The sequence below is a fragment of the Heterocephalus glaber genome, unplaced genomic scaffold (assembly GCF_053883595.1).
Source record: "Heterocephalus glaber isolate CG9 unplaced genomic scaffold, H.glaber_assembly_v1.0 deba00001509, whole genome shotgun sequence".
Lineage (NCBI taxonomy): Eukaryota > Metazoa > Chordata > Mammalia > Rodentia > Bathyergidae > Heterocephalus > Heterocephalus glaber.
In genome coordinates this window covers 2,991,886-3,012,367 of record NW_028258325.1, presented here as the reverse complement: position 1 = coordinate 3,012,367, position 20,482 = coordinate 2,991,886, and the positions used below count along the sequence as shown (strand labels likewise).

Here is a 20,482-nt window from a genome sequence, read left to right as displayed (position 1 = left end):
CGGGTGACTCATGATGGTGCTGGGTGCAAAAGGCTCTGGCCTTCTGGCTGACAGAAAGAGGGACAGAGGGACAGCTGGTGCAAAGGCCAGGTGGTGGATGGGAGGGGCTTACACAGGCCCCTGGCACAGCGGTCTGAAAGCTTCTGTCCTTGCAGATGTCATGCTCAGGTGACTCCCTGGGCAACAGCAGGAAGCCAGGCCTTGAGCAGGCGGCTGGGACAGGAGGGTTCCGTCTTCACAAACGGGATCATAGCCCTGGAAAAGCACTGAGGGTTCTATTTGTCTCTTTTTTGCCCTTCCAACATGCAGGCAAAGTGACAAGGCCGCATCTATGGAGCAGAGAGCAAGCCGTGCCCAGTCCCCAGTCTCCTGAACCTTGGCCTCGGACTTCCCGGGCCCTAGAATTGTGTGGAATGAACGTCTATTATTTATAAACTGCCATAGCAGCAATTGGGCACTGGGACACCTAAATGCTTAACACAGCGCACATTCGATTATTATAAGCCTGGAGACAGCTCTGTGGTTGTTGCGGGAAGAAAGAACTACACAGGAGCAAAAGAAAAGAGGGCAGGGAAAGCAGGCTTGTGCAGCAGCTGAGAAGAGAGGATGCAGCAAGGAGAGAGACGGACGCAGGTAAGGAGGTGTCCGGAGGAAGCAGCGTCAGGTCTGCTGGGATCGGATCAGCCCCAGGCCCAGTTTTCTCAGCGCGCAGTGGTGCTGTGTGTGCAGATGCAGAAGGTGAAGAACCTGCAGATCTCCTGTCACAGCTAGGAATAAAGTGGGGGTCACGGGCCAGAGGGCAGCGCCCACTGCCATGGCCCGGAGTGGTCGGCTGGGGAGACCAAGGCCCCAGCGCCCCCGGCCCTGAAGGGTGGACAAAGAGGAGAAAGCAGTGAGAAGCTGGGATGGGGCGCAGCGGTGCAGACACGGACACAGGGCAGAGGGCAGCGGGGAGAAGGGAGCAGGAAGAGACCCGCACCGCTGGCCCTGGGAGAGGGTTCTGCATAAGGAAGCAGAGGGCAGCCCAGGGAAGTGGCCACAGCGAAGGGGCGCACATGGGAAGGGACTTTCCATGTGCCTGTTCACACTCGGGGCTTCACCAGCAGAACACCAGCAGGGTGCAGGGCAGAAAGGGCTCTCATGCTGGGCTCTGGGAGCCCTCCCGGATGGCTGTCCACTTTCTCCATGAACCACAAGGAAGCACATCACTTCCTCACTGTGCCGCCTCGGAGGAAAGGACTGCACCTCTCTGAGTCTGTTTCCTCGCTAGCAAAGGCAGGAGTCACTAGGGTTTGTCTTGCAGAAAGAGGGCCAAGGGAAAGTGAGGCCCCATGGCCAACACGCCTGAGCCAGCACCTGGCATCGACACCTTCCAAGTGTGGGCGCCACCAAGACCACTAACACCAATGCCACCTACGCCAGGATCTCAGAAGGCCAGCATGGGCCCCCACGCTGCACGCCACCCCAGCTCATTCCTTCATCACTACAGAGCTGGCAGAGGTGCAGGCTTGCCTGCTCATGGGGACACAGTGCACGGGGCAGACAGGTCCCACGCTGCAGGGCTGACACTCGCCTCCCCGCAGTCGGGAGGCAAAACTTTCAGAACGCCATCTACCCTTCCTGGAGCCAGGCTGCAATCTGGGTCAAACCCGAGCTCCTGGCCCAAGCTCCAGATATCCGAGCGGCCCCGCAGCCTGATCTCAGCAGGCTCCAAGTACGCTGGCCGCTGGGCGTGACTGGCGCTGGGACTCCATCCAAGAACTGAGGAGGCCCGGATCGTGTTTCCAGCCATTTCGCTGCTCAGCTGTTTCACAGAAAAGCAACAGAGCGGTGTCCACATCCGGGATGAGGGGCAAAAGAAGCCAAGGAAGGGAGCAGACAGGGGGGCTCACGCCAGCAGCTTCCTCCTTGTGAATCCTGAGGTGCGAAAGCCTGACACACACGATGCTGTCCTGTCTGGTGACCAGTGCCTTCCCAAGGTAGCCAAGGGCAGAGGCTGGCGTCTCCCTTCCTGTTCATCACTTCCGTCTGGTTCCACTTTCCCAGTCCATCCTCCCCCCACGCAATGATTGCATCTTCAATGAACCGGGCCCAGTTTGGTTTGGTTTAAGGACAAGACTTTGTCCTTTCCCTAGGGAAGCAGCAGGACAGCATGGAGGCCCCGGCTTTGGTGCCCACCATGGCCCGGGCTGAGCTCATCGGCTCCCCACAGGCTCCCCACACATGCAAGGCTGAGAACCTACTCTGCGCGTCACGCTCCGCAGCTGACAGCAGCACAGGGGCCGGTGTGAAAACCGGACAGTGACGAAATCTAGCAGCATCCCGCTGGTCTCCCTGACCAACATGGGGCCTTTCTCTCTCCTCTTTGTTCTCAGCCGCTCCCCCTCTTCTCTGGCCTTTGGGGGTGCACGTAGGGGTTCCCTTGGACGAGGTGTGCACTCCTTGGGAACTGAAGATTCGGGCTCCAACTCACACCTGCAGGCAGCAAGCCCCGGGCTCCTGCTGCATCTCCAAAGACAGGGACTGTCACAGAAAGGCTGGTGGCCAGCCTGTGACTGTCAGGAGACAGGATCCTGTACAGGGAGGCCCAGTGGGGAAGCAAGCTCACCCTTGGGGTGTGTGGGACCCCGGCCCCTTCCTGTCTCTGTTTTCTGGCTTCCTGTCTGGCAAGAGGTCCCCTGCACCCCGTGCCCCTGCCGTGACATGCTACCTCGTCCCAGGCCCACAGCGACAGTGCCCTCGACCACAGACCACAGACCAGAAGCTCTGGACCTATGGGCCAAGTGAGCCTCTCCTCCTTAGAAGCTGTTGGCCCTGGGTGTTGTGTCACAGTGACAGAGAGCTGCTCACACACACGGCCACCCGCACGGCACACATTCAGAGGCCAGGGCTGCCTGGTGGGGGCAGCTGGGAAGGAAGGGGCTGTGCCTCAGCCACACCCCAATGACTGTCACAGCAGAGGCTGCACTCGCTTGGGTCTGCGGCCCCTACGCCCTGCTCACAGTGTGACCAAGCCAAGAGAAGACCAGGAGCAAGGGAGTGAGCCAGACTTGACTCACCACGAGGAGGAAATGAACAAATGACAGACATCAGGAGAGAAACGAGGCCATCAGCAAAATTAGTGACAAAGTTTCCGCAGCCCTCTCAGCATCTTCACAGGGATAAATCTCCACAGGCTGGCACTGCACAGCTGGGCCTCTCCAGGCTTCAGTAAGATACCCCGCAGAGGGGTCTGCACGATGCGACCCACAGCGCATGGGAAGGAGAGGAGCACCAGGCACTCTGGCCGGGACATGGACAGCATGCCGGCACTGCGAGGCACTGAGCAGAGCGCGCCTGGGCAGGCAGTGTCCCCCAGGGCCGAGTCAGGTATGTCACACAAGGTCCTTCTGCCCGGGCCTCATCTCACACCAGGAGACGCCTGCAGGGGACCTCAGAAGGAAGGAAGGACTGCAGACTCCTTACCCGGCCCGGGCGGCTCTTTACATTCACGCGCTTCTGTTTAGGAAGCACGTTCTAGAAGGTCACTGTGCATTTCAGAGCTCTGCGTCCAAACCCTGAGTCACAGATCCTCCGAAAACACACTGCTGTGCACTCTGTGGTATTTCTGTTTGTTTTTAACTCAAGCCCTCCTCTCCAGAACACAGCCACTGCACATTTTTAAAGGAAACCTGACCACTGTGCTTCCGGGAATCTCTGCTCTTTGTCTTCTGTTCGACCTCTGCACAACGGCTTATGCTTACAGCATGTGTGAGCACACACGCACACGGGCACCCATGCACACATGCAAACGGGCCCACACAGACACACATGGACACACATGCACACACAGGCACATACACAGGGACACACACACACAGGCCCAAACACGCACACAGGCACACACACTGTTTATAATAGTTCCAAGAGTGTCCTGAGATCATTTTTTGCTCTACCTTTTGATGATCCTGATAAGCACTCTTCCCACTGGACAGACAGAGAGCAGTGGCTGACCCGAGCATCTGAGTTAAGGGCTCCGGGCAGCTCCGGCTCCAGGACTCGCCCGCCTGCCTGCCTGCCTCTCTGGTGCACCTTCCACCCAGGTGGGGCCGTTTCTTTCTTGACTGTAGTTCTTTGGAAAAAAAAAGGAAAAAAGCCTACCTCGATCTTAAAGGTGTACGTGGCCTTTTCAAGGAGAGACTGAGAGCCACAAAGGCAGCACTGACTGACTCCCATCCAACTGTCATTACAGAGTCTGAGGCTATTTTGAAAACACAAACAAATAAATGAGTAAGGACCTGAAGGTCGGCACCTGACAGTCACTGACCGTGACCTACAAACCTGTACAGGCCTGAGCAGCAAACAACTGCAGAACACGGGTCCTCTACTCGTGGGCAAAGGACCCTCGCCACGCCCACCTCCGCCGAGCAGAGCGTCACGTCCAGACAGCTCTGGGACACTGACTCACCTGAAGTCTGTGAGTGTGATAGAGTTAAATGGAGATTTTTATTTTTATTTATTTATTTTTTGTGTGGTACCAGAGATTGAACTCAGGACCTTCCACTTTTAAGGCAGGCAGTGGCACCACTGAGCTAAATCCCTGGCCCTAGATTTTTAAAAAACAAATGATTTTCTAAAGTTGTTGGCTGTTTAGTCAGCGATATGTTCCTAAATAAGCCATTAGCCATAGGAGAAACAGCAATTAGAAAGTATTCTAAACCCCCCCCCAAAAAAAGAAAGTATTCTAAACCAAATGATAATAGAGGCACACAACATAGGACGTGGCTATGCTTACAAGAAAACATAGTTTTGGGCCGGGGATTTAGCTCAGTGGTTCCACCGCCTGCCTCACAAGCTCAAGGTCCCGAGTTCGATCCCTGGTACAAAAACAAAAACAAAAACAAAAAAATCCCACATAGTTTAAATGCATTTATAAGAAAAAAAGATCTATCTCCTTCTTTCCCATTAACTTCCTTTTATTTTGCTCTTTCATTTACAGTTTTGGTTTCTCATATCAGAAAAACCATTCGATATCTAAGCCTGTGTGTTTGGCTGGGTTTTCATGACACTGCGTGAGATTGCCTCCCTCAAACCCTGGTACGATCTCAGCATATTATGTTTGTGATGGGAAAAAAAAGAAGAAAGAAAGGGGAAAAAATTCAAAACTTTGCTAACACTGCTGGCCACTCTGATACACTGCTGGTAGGAGAGAAAACTGAACCTACATCAGATTATAGACGCTAAAGCCTTCACGTGAGAATTTAGCCTGTGCTTGCATGGAGTGGTCACTGGAGTGGTCACTGGAGTCTGCGGGTCGTATGAAAAGACTGAGGCCGTGCCCGAGAGTGGGAGCCATCTGAGACTACAGTGCACTACAGAAGAGCTGCTGTGTGCTATAACAGAGAAGGGGAAGGGCTCTGCTCTGGGCAGGGCAAAATCCCGAGACACTCTGTTCAGGTAAAAAACTGGGGGCTGAGGACAGTTCAACCAGCCTTTCTGCCTGCTTGTACAGGCATGGACACATCCAAAATAAAGGCGGCTTCCCCGCACCACTGGCCGAAGTGTAATGCACAGTCCTAGGAAGCAACTGGGCAAGACCGAGTGAGGCTGACGGGGTGCACAGCCTCAGCTCAGCAGCGCCCATCCCGGAGAGGCCGCGACACATGAGGCCAGCAGGACACACGCACAGGCTGCACCTGGCTTCGTGTCCGCCTGATGGCAAGGGAATGTGCCAAGGACAGTGCACACGAGGACAGGTGTGAGGCCTGCCGGGTGACAGGAACCCCCCAGGGTCCACAGAGCTGGACGGCACTCTCACAGGAAAGTTTAAATACGAGAGAGTGTGCTGCTCATGGCACACTGGGCACAAGGGGGAGCACTGTGAAAATAACCAAATTCTGGGTAAACGTTTCCTCTGAGGGTGAAGAGAGAGTTAAGCGGAGGAGGCACATTTGAAGCCCATCTGTAGCACTTCTGAACCTCCAAGAGACTTAAAGGTGCAACATCAGAAGAAAATCTTCATTCCCGAGTGAATCTGAGTCATTTAGGGTCAGTGTTTTTCATCACCTCCTGAAAACTCTCGGGATGAACGAACTCTGTTGCCTCAATTTCGTACACTGAAATCCGGACCCTGGGGCAGTGGCGTTCGGAGGCAGGGCCTCCAGGAGGTGAAGAAATCTCTCTGTGAGCCCTGAGCCCCAGAGGTGGGGACATAGGGAGAAGCCCAGAGAGGACTCCTGAGGAGAAAGCAGCCCTTAGACGCTGAGCCTGCTGGAACCCTGACCTTCGACCTCCAGCCTCGAAAACTGTGAGAACAAGTTTTGTGGTTTACAAGCCCCCAGTCAGAGCACCGTGAGCGGACGAGGGCCACTGCCATGACCACCACTAAGAACGCAAATGAACAAAACAAATGCAACGGCACATCAGAAACAGCCGAAGAGAGAAACGGGGAACCAGAAGACAGCAAGAAAAAATAAGCCAGGCTAAAAAAAGGACAGTAAATACAAAGAGCATACAAAGCAGAGCTGAGCAAGTCTACCAATGAAACACCATCTCAGGGAAGGGGAGTGCGGCAAAGATGTATTTGAAGAAAACAGCTGAGAATTCTTCCTAAAACACAGAAAGATAACAATCCAGAAGCCCATACACCCCAGGTGGAATAAACCAGAAAGATCCGTGTGCAGACAATAAAGCAAAACTACAGGAAATACAAGGGAAAGTCTGGAGGCAGCTGCAAGCGGGGGCAACCTCTCTCCAAAGGGGCGGCGGACACAGGGTCCCGGTCACCAGGGGCTGCTGCAGAATACAGGAGGTGCAGGGCCCAGCACCACCTACCTTCAGCCACTGCTCCGCCTGCTCCTTGCTCTGCACCGCCAGCACCAGTGGGTCTGTGCCTTGCTGTGTGATTTTCAACTCGTGCTTCTTCTTCTTGCTGTCCTTCGGGATGTACATGATGCTACAGCCCTGCAGCGGCAGCTCCATCTGTGGCTGCTGGTCCTTGGAACTTTTGTAGCACTGCAACCAACACAACAGATGGGTTCACGTGTGAGGAGGTCTGAACGGGCCCCAGAAGGTCCACGTGGCAAGGGAAGCCCTCGAGTGCTGCCCCGCCCGACGGTGGCACCACACACGGAGGGCCCCTGCACACCCACACGCCGCTTCCATGCAGGGAAGGTGCCCGCCTGCTCACGCTGCCACTGGCCTGGAGCAGCCAGGATGCGATTCAGTGGGAAGCAAAGCTCCCCTTCAACCAGAGCGCCCTCCGCAAACTCCAGGAATATACGCACGCAAATAAAAGCACACAGGACCTACCTGCATTTGCGTGAATAACACAGCGTGTAAAGCACACAGCTCCACGTGTTCCGGCCACACAGTCCAACGTGGGGAGACAATGTAACGAGTGAGGACCCCACAGCCACAGTGTGTGGTACCTGCCCTGTCGTCTGCACACCCCTCCTCGCGGGCAGATGTGCGCTCTCATCAGGAGCACAAATCCCAGTGCCCGGTGGATGGAAGCAACACAGCCTTGCTTCCCGACAGCCTGCTGCTCAGGGACGCCGCTGTGACCACTCTGAGGAGCCCCCAACTAACTCACTGCTGAGACTGGCCCACTGGGTTCCTGCTTCACCACAGGGCAGAACCAGCCCTCTGCCCGCAGCCGCTGCCACCGCTCTTTGTTTAACTCTTACCTGGAGCCGGAAGCTCCTTCTGACAGGAAAGACTCAGCCCGGAGGCAGACATCTGGGTCCTCGCTCTGCCACTAACCTAATCTGGGTCCCAGGCAGTTCCTTTTCTGAGCCCATTTCCTCATGAATAAAATGTGTGTTGCTATTCTTATTACTTGAATCACATGAAATTCTCGGCCACAGTGCCATCTGTTAGAGCCCTTCCTGCCTTACAGCTTTCACCCCCGGTGCCCGGTTCCAGCTCAGGGTTACCTACCTCAAAAATCCGACTGACAGTTGCCCTGTCTAAAAAATACTCCCAAGCCATCTAAGCTCAGATGACTATGAATGTTCACCACCTCCCAGATTTCTTGCATTTTGAATAGCAGGGGAGGTGACAGAAACCACAGCGCTGCAGCAGGGGTGGGAAGGGGACTTCACAGCCCAGGTCACAGGGCTCGAGTGCTTAGCAAAACCACAAATGCCATGTGCAGACCCAGGCAGCCAGGCCCAGGGAAGCTTCCCCAACACAGGACCCTGCCTGCACTGCCCCAAGGACAGGCCTGCAGCGGGGAGGAAGAGGGCCGGGCAGAGAGGCCGGGAGCAGCACATCTGAGCCAAAGGCTCAGGAGCCCCGTGCACTCAGGCCCAGTGGCCCACAGCAGGCACTGTGAGAGTGGGGGTGACAGGAGCTCTGGGCCGAGGGCCTCTCACCCACACTGGGCTCACAGCAAGTGCTTGTGGTGACGGCATCACAGTGGCCCCCCCGCCCGGCCACCCGGGCACAGAGGGGACCAGCTCCACAGAGGGCTCAGTCCGTGGTTCTGCGGAACCCTGAGGCCAAGGGTTCACTTCTGCTTGTAGCTTCTGGACCAGAAAGTTCTTGCTTTATCACTGTTGACTTCTTCACTGTCGACAGAGGTCATGGGGTGGTTCAATCCTGGATTACTTCTCAACTTTAAAAAATGCTTCATAATAGAAATAACTAGACAGGGCTCATCAAAGCCAGGGCTTTGCCTAGTTTTCCACGAACTTCTTCTTCAGTATTTACAGCTACTCTAACTGGAAGCAGTTATCCTCCTGCTATGGAGAGGGGAGACTTCTAGGAAAGGCAAAAAAGGTACAGGAGGAGGAGACAGGTAGAGGGGTGAGGGAGAGAGGCCAAGAGTCATGGACCCCAAACTGCTGACCTCACCACGGCCGAAAGAGAGCCCACACTGTGCAGAGCTTCTCTGTTAAATAAGAACTGATAGCCCAGCCAGGCATGATGGTCTACATGTAATCCCAGAGACCGAGGAGGCCGAAGCAGGAGGTTTCCAAGGTTCAAGGCCAGCTTGGGCAACATAACAAGACCTTGTCTCAAAATAAAAAAAAATTTTAAAGGCTGGAGATGTAGCTCAGGGCAAAGCCTAGGGCTCGACCCCAACTACCCGGGAGCAGGGAAAAAAAGAGTTGTGTATTTTTAAAATCTTTATGTAATGTATCCACATCTTGCAGCTATTAGGTCAGATTATAAATAAGGACCATATTAATCCCTCTTTTCTTCATGCTTTAAAACTCCCCATGGCATCAGTTTTGGCATACTGTAAATTTGGGAGAAATTCAGGCCACACATGTGGAAAAAATATGCACTCTGTTTACAAAAATTGAACAAAAGCATTAATTAAAAAATGTAGTGTCCTAAGAATCTAGGAAAATAAAAACTCCCATAATTCACACATAAAACTTGCTTTTAAAAAACCACTATCTTCTTCTATTTCATCCCCGATGATAAAAAATGAAAATAAAATGATATGAATGAAAATAAATGATAAATGAAAATAAAATACGATGTCCAGAAACTCAAATTCTCGGGTTTTCTGATTATTGGCAGACCTTGGAGTGATCCCCCCGCCCCCAGGTTAATTTGAAAGAAAAACAAAAGGCAAAAAAAAATACTGTAAAGTTCATGACTCTGAGTTCAACTATGATTTCTGAAGGGAGAAGGCCGGGGGAGGAGCGGGTAGAGGCAGGCAAGGTCATGGCAGCTCCAGAGGCCCCGCTTCCTTCCAGGGAGCCTGAGGAGTACAGCAGCTCGGCCAGCCAGCCTCTGGCTACTTGATCTTCCTGTTCTGCTTCTCCATGAAAAAAAAGACTTGGCTTCAAGCTTTCCGAAAGAATTTCCCCTCCTGGCCTCCTGCCCTGCATCCTCCCCCGCCTGCCTTCCCACTTCCATGACCTGGCTTTGAGGAATTCACTGACTCACTACAAATGAGAAAACCCATCTGAAACTCCTGGCAAGCTGCACTGCGTTTCCACGGCCAGAGCTGCAGGCCTAGCCCGGGAACAATACCCACTGCTGGCTCGCTGCGGGGCAGGCATCCCGGAAGTCATGCCAGCACCCCGAAAGACAGGTGGGCACCGGCGTGGGCTCGGCTTACCCTGGGCCGGATCCAGATCCTGAGGGACACAGCACTTGCTGAGCCCCAGCGCCCCATCCTGTGAGGCGGGTCATCTGAGCGGTCGCACAGCCCTGCACTGCCCGGCCCTTACCAGCAGCTTGGTGTCCTTGATGACGCAGAGCAGCTTGGTCCACTGGCCGAAGCGCTTCTTCCGCAGCAGGAAGGCACAGATCTTGGCATCCTTCACTAGGTCCATGGAGGCCTCCTCCGAGGGCCACTGGTGCCGGGCCTTCTTCCCCTTCCCGTCCTCCTCCTCCTCGTCGTACGACTCATAGGAGCTGCTCATGGCGTCCGAGTCATAATCTGTGGAGAGACAGCAGACAGGGTAAGGGGAGCTGAGCCTGAAGCTCACCTGCAGGCTCTGGGCCTCGTGGCCACATTTCTGCCTCCATAGAATTCACCATGGAGCAGCACCAGCCCCTCTAAAAGGCTCGGGCAGGGGAAGCCCAACTGTTACGCCAATCACCTCCAGACGTGTGCACAGGGCACTGTCTGGACCCTACACCGTGGACACAAGCCAGGCCCCACAGTGACCACCTGCAACTCCTGCCGCGTGGCCCTCTGCTCCCCCATGGCCACACCTCACTGCTGGAGGCCCTAAGCCGCACCACCCACCCTTCCTGGCACTACCACATGCCCAGACCCTTCCAAGGACTCAGGACCCAGCCCAGGCCACCTCTCTCCTCCTGGTCACCTTCCCAGGAGATCACCCTGCTGTGCACAGAATGCTCAGTTTCCGAAGCGCGTGCTACACTCTCCATTTCCTGGGGTCTCTGCCAGGACCCAGGCTTCCGTGACACCCGCTCCCTCTTGGCCTGGCCTGGGTAAGTGCGCCCCTCGGGGACATCAGTACCCGACACCTCCTCCAACCCTCTCTGAATACCAATGCTCATGCTGCACACTCACGGAGCGCCCCCACCACTCGCGTGTGCAAGGCTTCATTTTATTGTGACTCTGGAAACGAGGCTTTGAGGTGATAATTCAGGCTGAAAGTGGTCACCAGGGTTGGCTGCTAACCCAATAGGACTGGTGGCCTTACGAGAGAGGGCATGGCTCACTCCACTGTGCCATGTGGGCACACTGACACGGCAGCACCCACAGGCCAGCAGAGGCCGGCACAGAACCGGTCGGACCTGGGACTCCAGCCTGCAACGCGGGGAGAAGGGCACCTCTGTCATAGCAGGGGAGCCCAAGAACAGGCTGGGTCGGATTCCCTCCTCTGTGCGCCCAGTGCCTCACAGGCCCTCCAGTCACACTGCTGATGCCACGCAGAGCCCCGTGAGCCTCGGTGGAAGGGAGACTGGCTGCTGAGTGTGACAGCCAGCACCTCTTGGAGTTCCTGCCCCGTGGCGAGTACACAAACAGCAGGAAGAACTGTCCCATGAGCCCTCAAGGTGCTCGGCACATGTGCGGACTGTCACCTGCAGCCACTTGGGAGGACAAGCTGCTGGAGGCAGAGTCCGATTCACCTCTGCTTCCCCTCCATCCACAGGCACTGTCTGAAGCCTGTTTGAGAAATGGAGGCAATGACGAAGGAGGCAGTTAAGGAGCGGCGATGGCCCATGCAGGGCCCACTCCACCCAGAAGCTGCAGAAGCAGCAGACCTGCCACACAGTGGGGCTCTCGATCCTTGCACCCGGAAACCATTCTGATTGTGCTGGGCGGCCGTGTTTGCCTCTCCGTTTCCTAGTCCAGAATCCACAGAGCAGCGAGCAGAAAGATGATCAGCCTGAGAGGGTCTTCAGTGACAAAAAGAAGCCGAGGAGGATTTGGGGCCAGTGCCAAGGTGCCTGCTGGGTACAGGTGCAGTGGTCCTGGGACACTGGTGCAGGGGCCGGGTGGGGCCTTCAGGGACACCAGGAGCGGTACCGAGGGAGGGCAGGGTACTCAGGGTCCCCTCCACCTCTGCTTTGGAGCCCCCAGAGCTCAGCTTGTTTCCTGGAACACCAAGCTCCAAAGGTGTTTCATGACAAGTGGAGGAAAGACTGAGGACAGACCCATGAGCCGTGAGAGCCCTTCCTCCGGGCCCCGCCACGCCTGGGCAGCGCTCTCTGGCACTGGTGTCCGTGTGCCAGTGCAGGGACAGAGCTGGAAACACAGAGGCTGGGGCGCTTGCAACAGCTCTCACGAGGCCGCTAGAGCAGGACGAGCACTGCAATCTCATTCAGAGCGAAGGGAGAGCCAGGCTTGAAGATGAAGTCACCCAGCCAAGACCACGGCCCTAAGGGCCAGGGCCGAGGCGGGAGCCAGGGCAGCTGATTTCACACAGAAAGGGCAAATGACATCCTGGCAGCCCCTCTCATCCTGGGGACCCGCTGAGGGCAACAGCTGCGAAGAGACAGAGCACTCGCTGTCCTGCCTTCCTCTGACAGCAGGCCAGAGCCGTCTCTAGAAAACTTTGGCCAACTTAACAGGAAACAAGAGCAGCCAGGAGCAAAAGGGCCTCAGAAAAAAATCAATGCCAAAAATCATCTTCGGCAGTTGCCCAATAAAGAGAACAGAGCCCCTCATGTTCACTCAGCACAGAGATGGGGTCTCAGACCCAATGGGGGTGGGGACCCCAGGGAGCCCCTGTCTGGGGGCTGGGGCTTGTCGTCACATTAGGAGGAAAGGAACAGCGCCGGAGAGTCAGAGAAGCAGCAGGAGGGAGGAGGGAGGAACCGAGAGCACCTCTGACGCTGCCATGAGTGCTGGGGTGCAGACACAGCTGAAGGGGCTCACAGGGGCAGAGGAGAGGGCGCTGACCAGCACCATCAGTCGGCACAGCCTGGACTCCCTCGCCAAGGGTTCCACTTCAGGCAGGATGCTCCAATAGCGGTTATTTTTAACTATGAAATATTTATTCCAGATTTTTAAAAAACCAGCATAAATGCAATGGCACACAGTGCACGCACATCCAGCAAACCAGAGCAGCCCCCTCGCAGGAAGCCCGTGATGCACGCCGCCCAGGGTCGCCCCTCACACACAGCCCAGGACCCGTCCTGAACGCACCCTCAGAGTCCACAAGCTGCCCTCGGAGCTAAGCGCTGAGTGAACGTGGCACCCTGTCTGCGTGCCTGCCCCTCGGGAGCAGGGAGACCCTGCACGTGTGACTTGCCCGCCAGGTCTCTCTGGGGTCTGACCTTGAGTTTTCAGAGAAGGAACAGGCTCGGCAGAAAAGTCGTGGGCTCAGGCAGCAGCCTTAGGCGGGGCCTGCGGGGAGGTCTCGGGGTCACTGGGGCCGTGCCCTTGAGGGGACTGTGGGATCCCAGCCTCCCTCTCTCTCAGCTTCTCAGCCCTGGGGTGAGAAGTTTGGCTCCACTATGCACTCCTGCTGCAGTCACCGCCCTCGGCACAGGCCCAGGGCACAGGGCCCCTCTGTGTTGGACTAGAACCTCAGAACTGTCAGGCAAAATAAACCTTTCCTCTGTATAAAAGCTAATTGCTCAACTATCTCCTTACAGTAACAGGAAGGTGACTAACACATATCTTTCCTTGCTCTTGCATTTCAGAGTTCTGAGCACCAAAAATGGGCACAGATTAGGTGTTCCGCACACACACAAAAAAGAAAATAACTGCACAGGCAAATCAACAGAACAAAGCTAAGGAGCCATAAAACCAGCCAGGGATTAATTCAAGTATTTACTGAGCACTTCTGTGCCAGACACAAACATGGAAACACTCACCTGCTTTATTCTTACACCCTAGGGGGAGATGGGCCCTGCGGGGGCGATGTGCCCAAGCCAAGCACATGAGGGAGCACAGCTCGATTCTGCAGAGGCTCCTCTGGGCTCCCCTGTGAGGACGGTGGCTCTCACTTCTGAGTGGGAAGGAAGGCCACCGGGGTTCTGTGCAGAGCAGTGAGCAGTGAGCGACTCGTGTTTGGAAATGGCCCGTGGCTGTGCCAGGCCTAATCCCTAGAAGATCTTGCTCCTTATCATGGAGGTTCTGCTCCTCTAATCAAACCCCAGCTGTTCCAGATGGTGATGGGTACCTCTGGCAGGCTCGGGCAGGTGAAGCTCTCGCAGACCCCTGGGATTTCGAAGCACAGTTACATCATCCTCTGAAGATCACTATTGTACTTTCGGCTGCTGAAGCTCCAGCAGAGATGAAGACTTCACCACGAGACACCAAGGCAGGATGCAACCTGAGCTGCCTGACATGAACTGTGGGTTATTTGGTGCATCGAGGAGCATACCATCGCCAATCAGAGTGGTCTATGGGGCACTCCTTCACCAATCAGAGCGGTCTACAAGGCACTCCACCAATCAGAGCAATCTACGGGGCACTCCTTCACCAATCAGAGCGATCTACGAAGTACTCCTTCACCAATCAGAGCCATCTATGGGGCACTCCTTCACCAATCAGAGCAGTTGTTATGGCTGTGTCTAGATGTCCCCGCAAAGCCTCATGTGGTCATAGGTGGGGCTTTTTCAGAGGATGCTGAATATAGAGTATGATGCTGGGATTGAGGGTGTCTGATTACTGAATCAGTCCTCTGATTGGTTTGGCACTATTCTAATCCTGGTACCCTAGACAGACTATAAAAAGAGGCAGAGAGAAGCTGCTACAGTCACTTGTTTGTTCCCTTGCTTGCTTTGCTGCCTTCTGCCCACCATGAACTGTTTCTCCTCTGCAATGACTATCTGCCATGCCACCCTGCCTTGGAGCCAGCCGACTACAGACTGAAACCTCTACAAACTGTGAGCTAAATAAATCTTTCCCTCTTTCAATTTGGATGTCAGATATTTCGTCTCCACCATAAGAAAAGTAAATAAGTCAGTGGTCTACAGGGACATCCTGCCATCAAACTGAAGTGGGTTAATGTGGTCTACACTGAAGCAGACTGCATCAGGTCCCAAAGATGTGAGCAAGTGGCAAAAGCATCTAGCTTCAATGGCCCTGGCCTGTTCCTGTCATGCCGCATCCTCCTGTCAGCTCTGATTCACCAGCATTGCCTTGAAGGCTGGCTGTGTGCTCGGGACTTGAGGGGAACCTGATAGAAAACTGGTTCCCAGTGGTCTGGGGAAAGTGTGGGGCCCATGTGCCAGGTCAGTGCCCGGCAAAGCCACTTCAGCCTGCAGCCACCATGACCCACACATGTGTCCGTCACCTTCAGATTCTCATTCACATACAAGTGGCTGTGGTGGCCATGAGGAGGTGAGCGTGAAAATCGGCAGTGTAGCCTTCCACTCAGGAAAAACAGTCCAGGTGCTTCCGGTCCTCCACCTGCAGACAGCAGAGGCCAGCACTGACCCCTATCAGCTGCCCCTGAGAAGAGCTGTCACCACTGTCCACTACCGCAGGAAGGGATAATGAAAGTGAACTTCCTTCCATGCCTTCCCATGCAGCCCTGACTGAGCAAGGGCCTTGTATGCTACATATGAAGTACAGCAGCCTGCAGAAGCCCACCAGACAGGCAGAAGGAACAGGCTCTGAACCTCAGCAACAGTGCCAGCCCTGGAAACACCTCAGGGGGCTGGGTGACATCTCCAAGTATCTCCCAGAGGTGTGTGACCCAGCCCCACAGCCAGGACTCGCCAGGCCCAAGGACAGGGCTACGAAGGGCAGTGGCTCCTCTGGACCCACTCCCTCCCCAGGGTTCTGGATGCACTGGCCCAGGGGAAGGAAGTGGCCACAGTTCCACTAAGCAGGAAGGCTGAGACTGTCCCCAGCCATGCCGGGCTCCACAGACCAGGAAAGCCACAGGCAGAGAAAGCGTCATGGTCACCGAGGAGGTTCAGGGGGCTGATCCTGACAGTGAGGGAGCTGTGACCACACAAGGGCCAGGACGAGAGAGCCGGGATCCCGGGGCCTGTGATGAAAACTGATGACCACAGATGTCCAATACAGGAAGTCCTGGTGGCCAGGGCCTTCCAGACAGGAGCTGGGTCACCACCAGAAGATAAGCTGTGGCCGTGCAAGGAGGCTGTGGCAGCAAAGCAAACCTGGGTGGTGTTGAAGGAACTGGGGTGCGGCTGACCCTGAACACATGGGGACTGAGCTCGTGCAGGGCCCTTCCTTGTTTCCGTGTGTAAGCGTGTGGGTGAACACCTGCCTTCTCCCTGCACCCAGCCTCCTCTGCCTTCGTGAGAAAGGCCCAGTCTGGGGATGTAAGGCTCTCCAAGGAGTGGGTGTCACTGGGCCTGCATGAGGGGACTGTATCCTCTCAGAACCAGGGGGTTCCTGTCACAGGCGGCAGCTGAATGCTGAGCCACACGTTGTGCTGTCACCCATGTCAGTGGCATGTGATCACGGCAGGGTCACAGCCCTCCAGATCCACTGGGTCCCGGCTCAAGGTGGGTGGGTGACTGCGGCTCTGGGGACAGCTCCCAGGCCCTCCTGTGTGGCCCACGAGACATCCGTGAGTGGACACATGGGTTCCAGCCTGCCCTTCCTCGTCCCCAGGCCTCTTCCCACAGCTGCCCTACCCTCCAGGTGGAGTCGACAACAGCCTTCCACTCCCAAGGGCGTGGCTGGCTCAGTCCCCCAAACCCCTGCCCCTCTGACAAAGGCAGAACTGGGTGGGGTTCGGCGAACCGCCCTGCACTCCTGTCTAACTGGAGAAGGCAGCGGGTCGGCTTCTGTGTGTCCTCATCGGCTCGGTGACAGGGGACCCTTAGAGGCTGTGGCAGTGCGTGGTCTCTCTTCTGCCAGAAGGTTCTTCAGTGGAAGAGAAGGCAAGACATCCGCCTTGCAGGTCTCAACACCTGAAGTCCCCTGGCCGTGGAATTGGAGCTGTCCCCCTGCCAGCATGGCGACTGACAGGGCTGTGGCCGGCCAGGACGTCTGGGGTCAGGTGGGTGGGCGGAGGGAGCTCAGCCTTGGGCACAGGCTCCCCACCACTCCTACGGCCTGGGATGGGCCCCCTGTGGTGCCGCCTTCCACCATGGACAGATTCTTCTCTGAGCAGCAGCCAGGCTGTTCACTGTGCAGGAGGACACCAGGAACACACCAGCCAGGTCTGCACGGCGCAGACTTGAGGTAACTGACATCCCCGGGACAAGGGCAGGAGGGAGCTCTGCAGCACAGGCCAGCACAGGGAGAGCTCGGTGCGTGAAGCCTGCACTCGCTTCCCACCCTCCACCTGACAAGAAGGCGAGCAGGACTCCCTCAGCTGACAGACTCAGACGCCAGTGTGATTCCTCTCTGACACAGGGCGCCTGCCTGACGGAGACTGCGAAGAGAAACACCGGTTACTCAGAACGACTGGAGAGACGTGTCAGGTTCTCCGCACCGGCTGGTCTTGCCGTACTGGCAAAGTCAGCGTTACCACGGGCGCCTCTCAGCCTTATCAGCGAGTGGACACCAAGCCGAGCTGAGCCGAGCCGTGAGAACTGCGACTTTGGCACAAACTTTCTGGCAAAACCTGTTCTCCTCCCCCCAAAGAGAGACAAATAAACAAATAAAAGCCTGCAGTCGAGAGGCCTCTGTGCTCTGTACCCAGTTACTTCTGCCTAACCAGCAGCCTGGAAGAAGCCGCTCCAGTCTGTGTGGAGGGGTCACAGACTGGGCAAAGACGAAGGGACTGAGGGGTGGCAGGCACCCATAAAACAGCCCACAGGGGCCACCGCTCTTCATCTGCTGGCACTCATTTCCTTGGCACACGATCGGCTGACTCGAGGCCTCCAGGAACCACTGAGTCAGGGCACCGGGTGGCACCTCTGCCTCCTCAGAGCCCTCCCTGCATTGCCACCTGCCCTGGTGCCAAGTTCGCTTCGGCCCCATCTCTGCAGTGGTGCACAGGGCTCGTCCCCTCCACGCCCAGGCAAGGCCTGGTCAGCCCATGCCACTCACTGGCCGTGATGTACTCCGGGGCCTTTCCGGGGCTCAGCGGCACAGCTTCCTCGTAGTAGCCTTCCGGGAGGGAGGACGTCGGCAGTGGCGGGGGCCCGCTGTCAGGAGGCTGAGGGGAGAAGGAGGTGCACAGAGCTCAGCAGGACCACCGAGGAGCACTGCCTTTCTTTCCCGCGCACACAGCCAAGGGGGAGGCCCCTCCCGCCCCGGCGGCCCCTTCCCCAGCCCCACTCCGCACTCCAAGGCCACTCAGCCATGGCGTGTATCCAGACCCCCAGGGATGGTGTGGTTCAGAGTCCAGCCTCGTCCCCATGCCAAGGAGCCGCTCCTGACAGAAGGAAGCCGCTCTCCCCAGAGAGAACACTTGCTCCTCACAAAAGCCGTCCCCCAGACCCCGCCGGCACGGGCTGACGCCGTGCGTGGTCACGCGGACATCGGTCCATCGGCACAGGAGCGCCGAAGGGGAACTCTATGACTTCACATTGTGCAGATGCAGAAACTGGGGCCCAGGCCCCAACAGGTCCTGCGCAAAGTCACAGCCAACACGACAGGGCGGGGCCCACAGGCACCGGGCCTGGCTGCTGAATCGTGTTTGCAGTCTCTCTCCGGGCGGTGGACCTCTCCACACGCCTCTCTTCTGGGACTACAGGAGGAAGAAGGACCTTACAGGGAACAGAGTGGAGTGAGGCCCGAATTGAAGACTGACCAACTTAAGCTTCCAAGTAGGACACTGTTCCAATGAAATCATGGTGTTTTTGCTGTTTTTTATTTTTATGTAAAGTCTCTAGAATGTGCGATTCCATCACTTTCCAAGGAGTCCTGGGTGGATGACTAATCGCCGCTGCAGTCCAGGCCTCTCCTCCGGCCTGCCAGCCGGCGGGAGGGGAGGAGCGGGAGGAGCAGGAGGAGGAGCTGCAGGGCTCCGTCCACACGTCCACTCGCCCCACTATTCAGACGCCGCCAGCCCTCATCGCGGCCCGGCCTTGTCCATGGACCAAACAGGTCCTGTTCCCTGGTGCCACTCTCGCCGGGCCACTCCAGGACCTCCACAGCCTCCCAAAGAGCCCATTCTAAAACAGAGCCCAGTATGCTACGCTCAGTGCCAGGCAGGGCCTGGGCAGGGGCCGCATGGGTTGAAATCCCGCCTGCTGCTTTGGAACAGAGGGGTCTGACTCGCTGTGTGTCACCTGGGAGGAGCAGGCGTCCGGCTGGGTATGGTGACAGTCAGATTATTCACCTCACCTCCCGGACAGCATCACTGCAGCTGACTCAGCAGCTGCCGGTTTGTGCCCAGGTCAGACGCCTTTCCTGAGAGCTTTGAGGAAGGTGGAAGTGACTCCTAATCAGGGGACATCCAAACACACCCTGTCCAACCCTACAGGGTCACATGTTTGGAGGACCAGCAGAGAGATAGGCTCTGGGACCCCACAAACCCACCCCTAGAAATATACGACCACAAAGGTCCATTGTTCATGGAGAAAACAATGCCCAAGGAGGCTTAGCAAAACCTAAAATAGCCTAAGGGTTCCTGGAGGGGAAGGCGCAGTGGTTGCTGTATCCCCAGGCAGACACGGAATACGCGGCATGGTCTTTCTACGTCATCACAAAGATGCCACCAGGTGAATGACAACAGCCCTCCAGACCCCTGACTAACATGTGTGCTCCTGCTTTCGTAACAGACAGAAGGGCACTCACTAAAACCTGAGCAACACTCGCCTCTTCCTTGCACTTATCTGGCTGGACTGCATTTTCCGAGTGATAGTTCTCACCTTTAAAATAATTGTTTAAAAATCAAACTATGGGCCAGGGTTTAGCTCAGTGGTGCCACTGCCTGCTTCACAAGCGCAAGGACCTGAGTTCAATCCCTGGTACCAAACAAAAAAAAAATCAAACTATTTTGACTTTAAATAATCATACTGCTCAAAAAGGACCTCTGCAGGAGCACCCTCTGCCTCCAAAAAGGATCAGGACTCCACTCCCAAACACCCCGACCCTGGGAACCTCGCAGCTCCTCAGGGACAAACCCAGGGGAGGCTGAGAAAAGCTCCTGACTTAATCAGTGCCCAATTCCAGAGAAAACGTGGCCAGGCCCTGGCCAGTGGGCGACAGTTCACGGGAATCACAATTACCGTGAGTTTTAAAAGGCGCATAAGAGCAAAGGCTGGTTCCCAAAGGGACCAGGGGCCCAGACCTCTGCACCCTTCCCTCTGGTGGGCCTAAGCAGCCTCCTGGCCTGTCGCATGGCAGAGCCGTCACCTCTGTGCCATTCCTGACTACGAGCGCTGCTGCGGGACTCCAAGCAGGGTCCAAGTCAATGGGCCACTGACCCAGGCCTCCCTTGTCCCGAGCACATGAAGGGCTGGCCTTGTGCTCACCGAGAGATAAGCGCCTTGGTGACCTCTAGCCAGAGCAGGTCCCTCCAGCGAGCCCTGGCCTGCAGCTCAGCATAGCCTCATGGAGCCACTCTGTGTGGGCGTAGGACAGAGGAGCCCCCAGCACGCACAGCCCTTTATACCCCTCCCGACCAGCCAGGCTTCCCTCGTGCCTCTCACAGGACACAAGGTGACACCAAGGATGGCAGCCCGGCCCAGGGCACCTCCAGAGACCTGCGAAGAACACAGG

The 20,482-nt window shown here is 56.3% G+C and overlaps 1 protein-coding gene and 1 non-coding gene across 6 annotated transcripts in view; one reads left to right on the top strand and one right to left on the bottom strand.

Moving 5' to 3' along the window:
- The window catches only part of Afap1 (actin filament associated protein 1), a 111,176-nt gene that overhangs the window by 36,105 nt on the left and 54,589 nt on the right, over positions 1 to 20,482 (bottom strand). For all 5 annotated transcript variants that reach the window (XM_013073041.3, XM_013073040.3, XM_004847337.4 and 2 more), the window contains exons 4-6: positions 17,861 to 17,969; positions 10,176 to 10,387; positions 6,814 to 6,993 (exon numbers count right to left, since the gene is read on the bottom strand). In XM_013073041.3, the coding sequence (XP_012928495.1) occupies positions 6,814 to 6,993; positions 10,176 to 10,387; positions 17,861 to 17,969 (501 nt within the window). The remainder of the gene's footprint in view (positions 1 to 6,813; positions 6,994 to 10,175; positions 10,388 to 17,860; positions 17,970 to 20,482) is intronic.
- LOC147825050 (small nucleolar RNA U13) lies at positions 5,001 to 5,106 on the top strand. The gene has a single exon (XR_015441421.1). It is a non-coding gene; the product is annotated as a small nucleolar RNA U13 (small nucleolar RNA).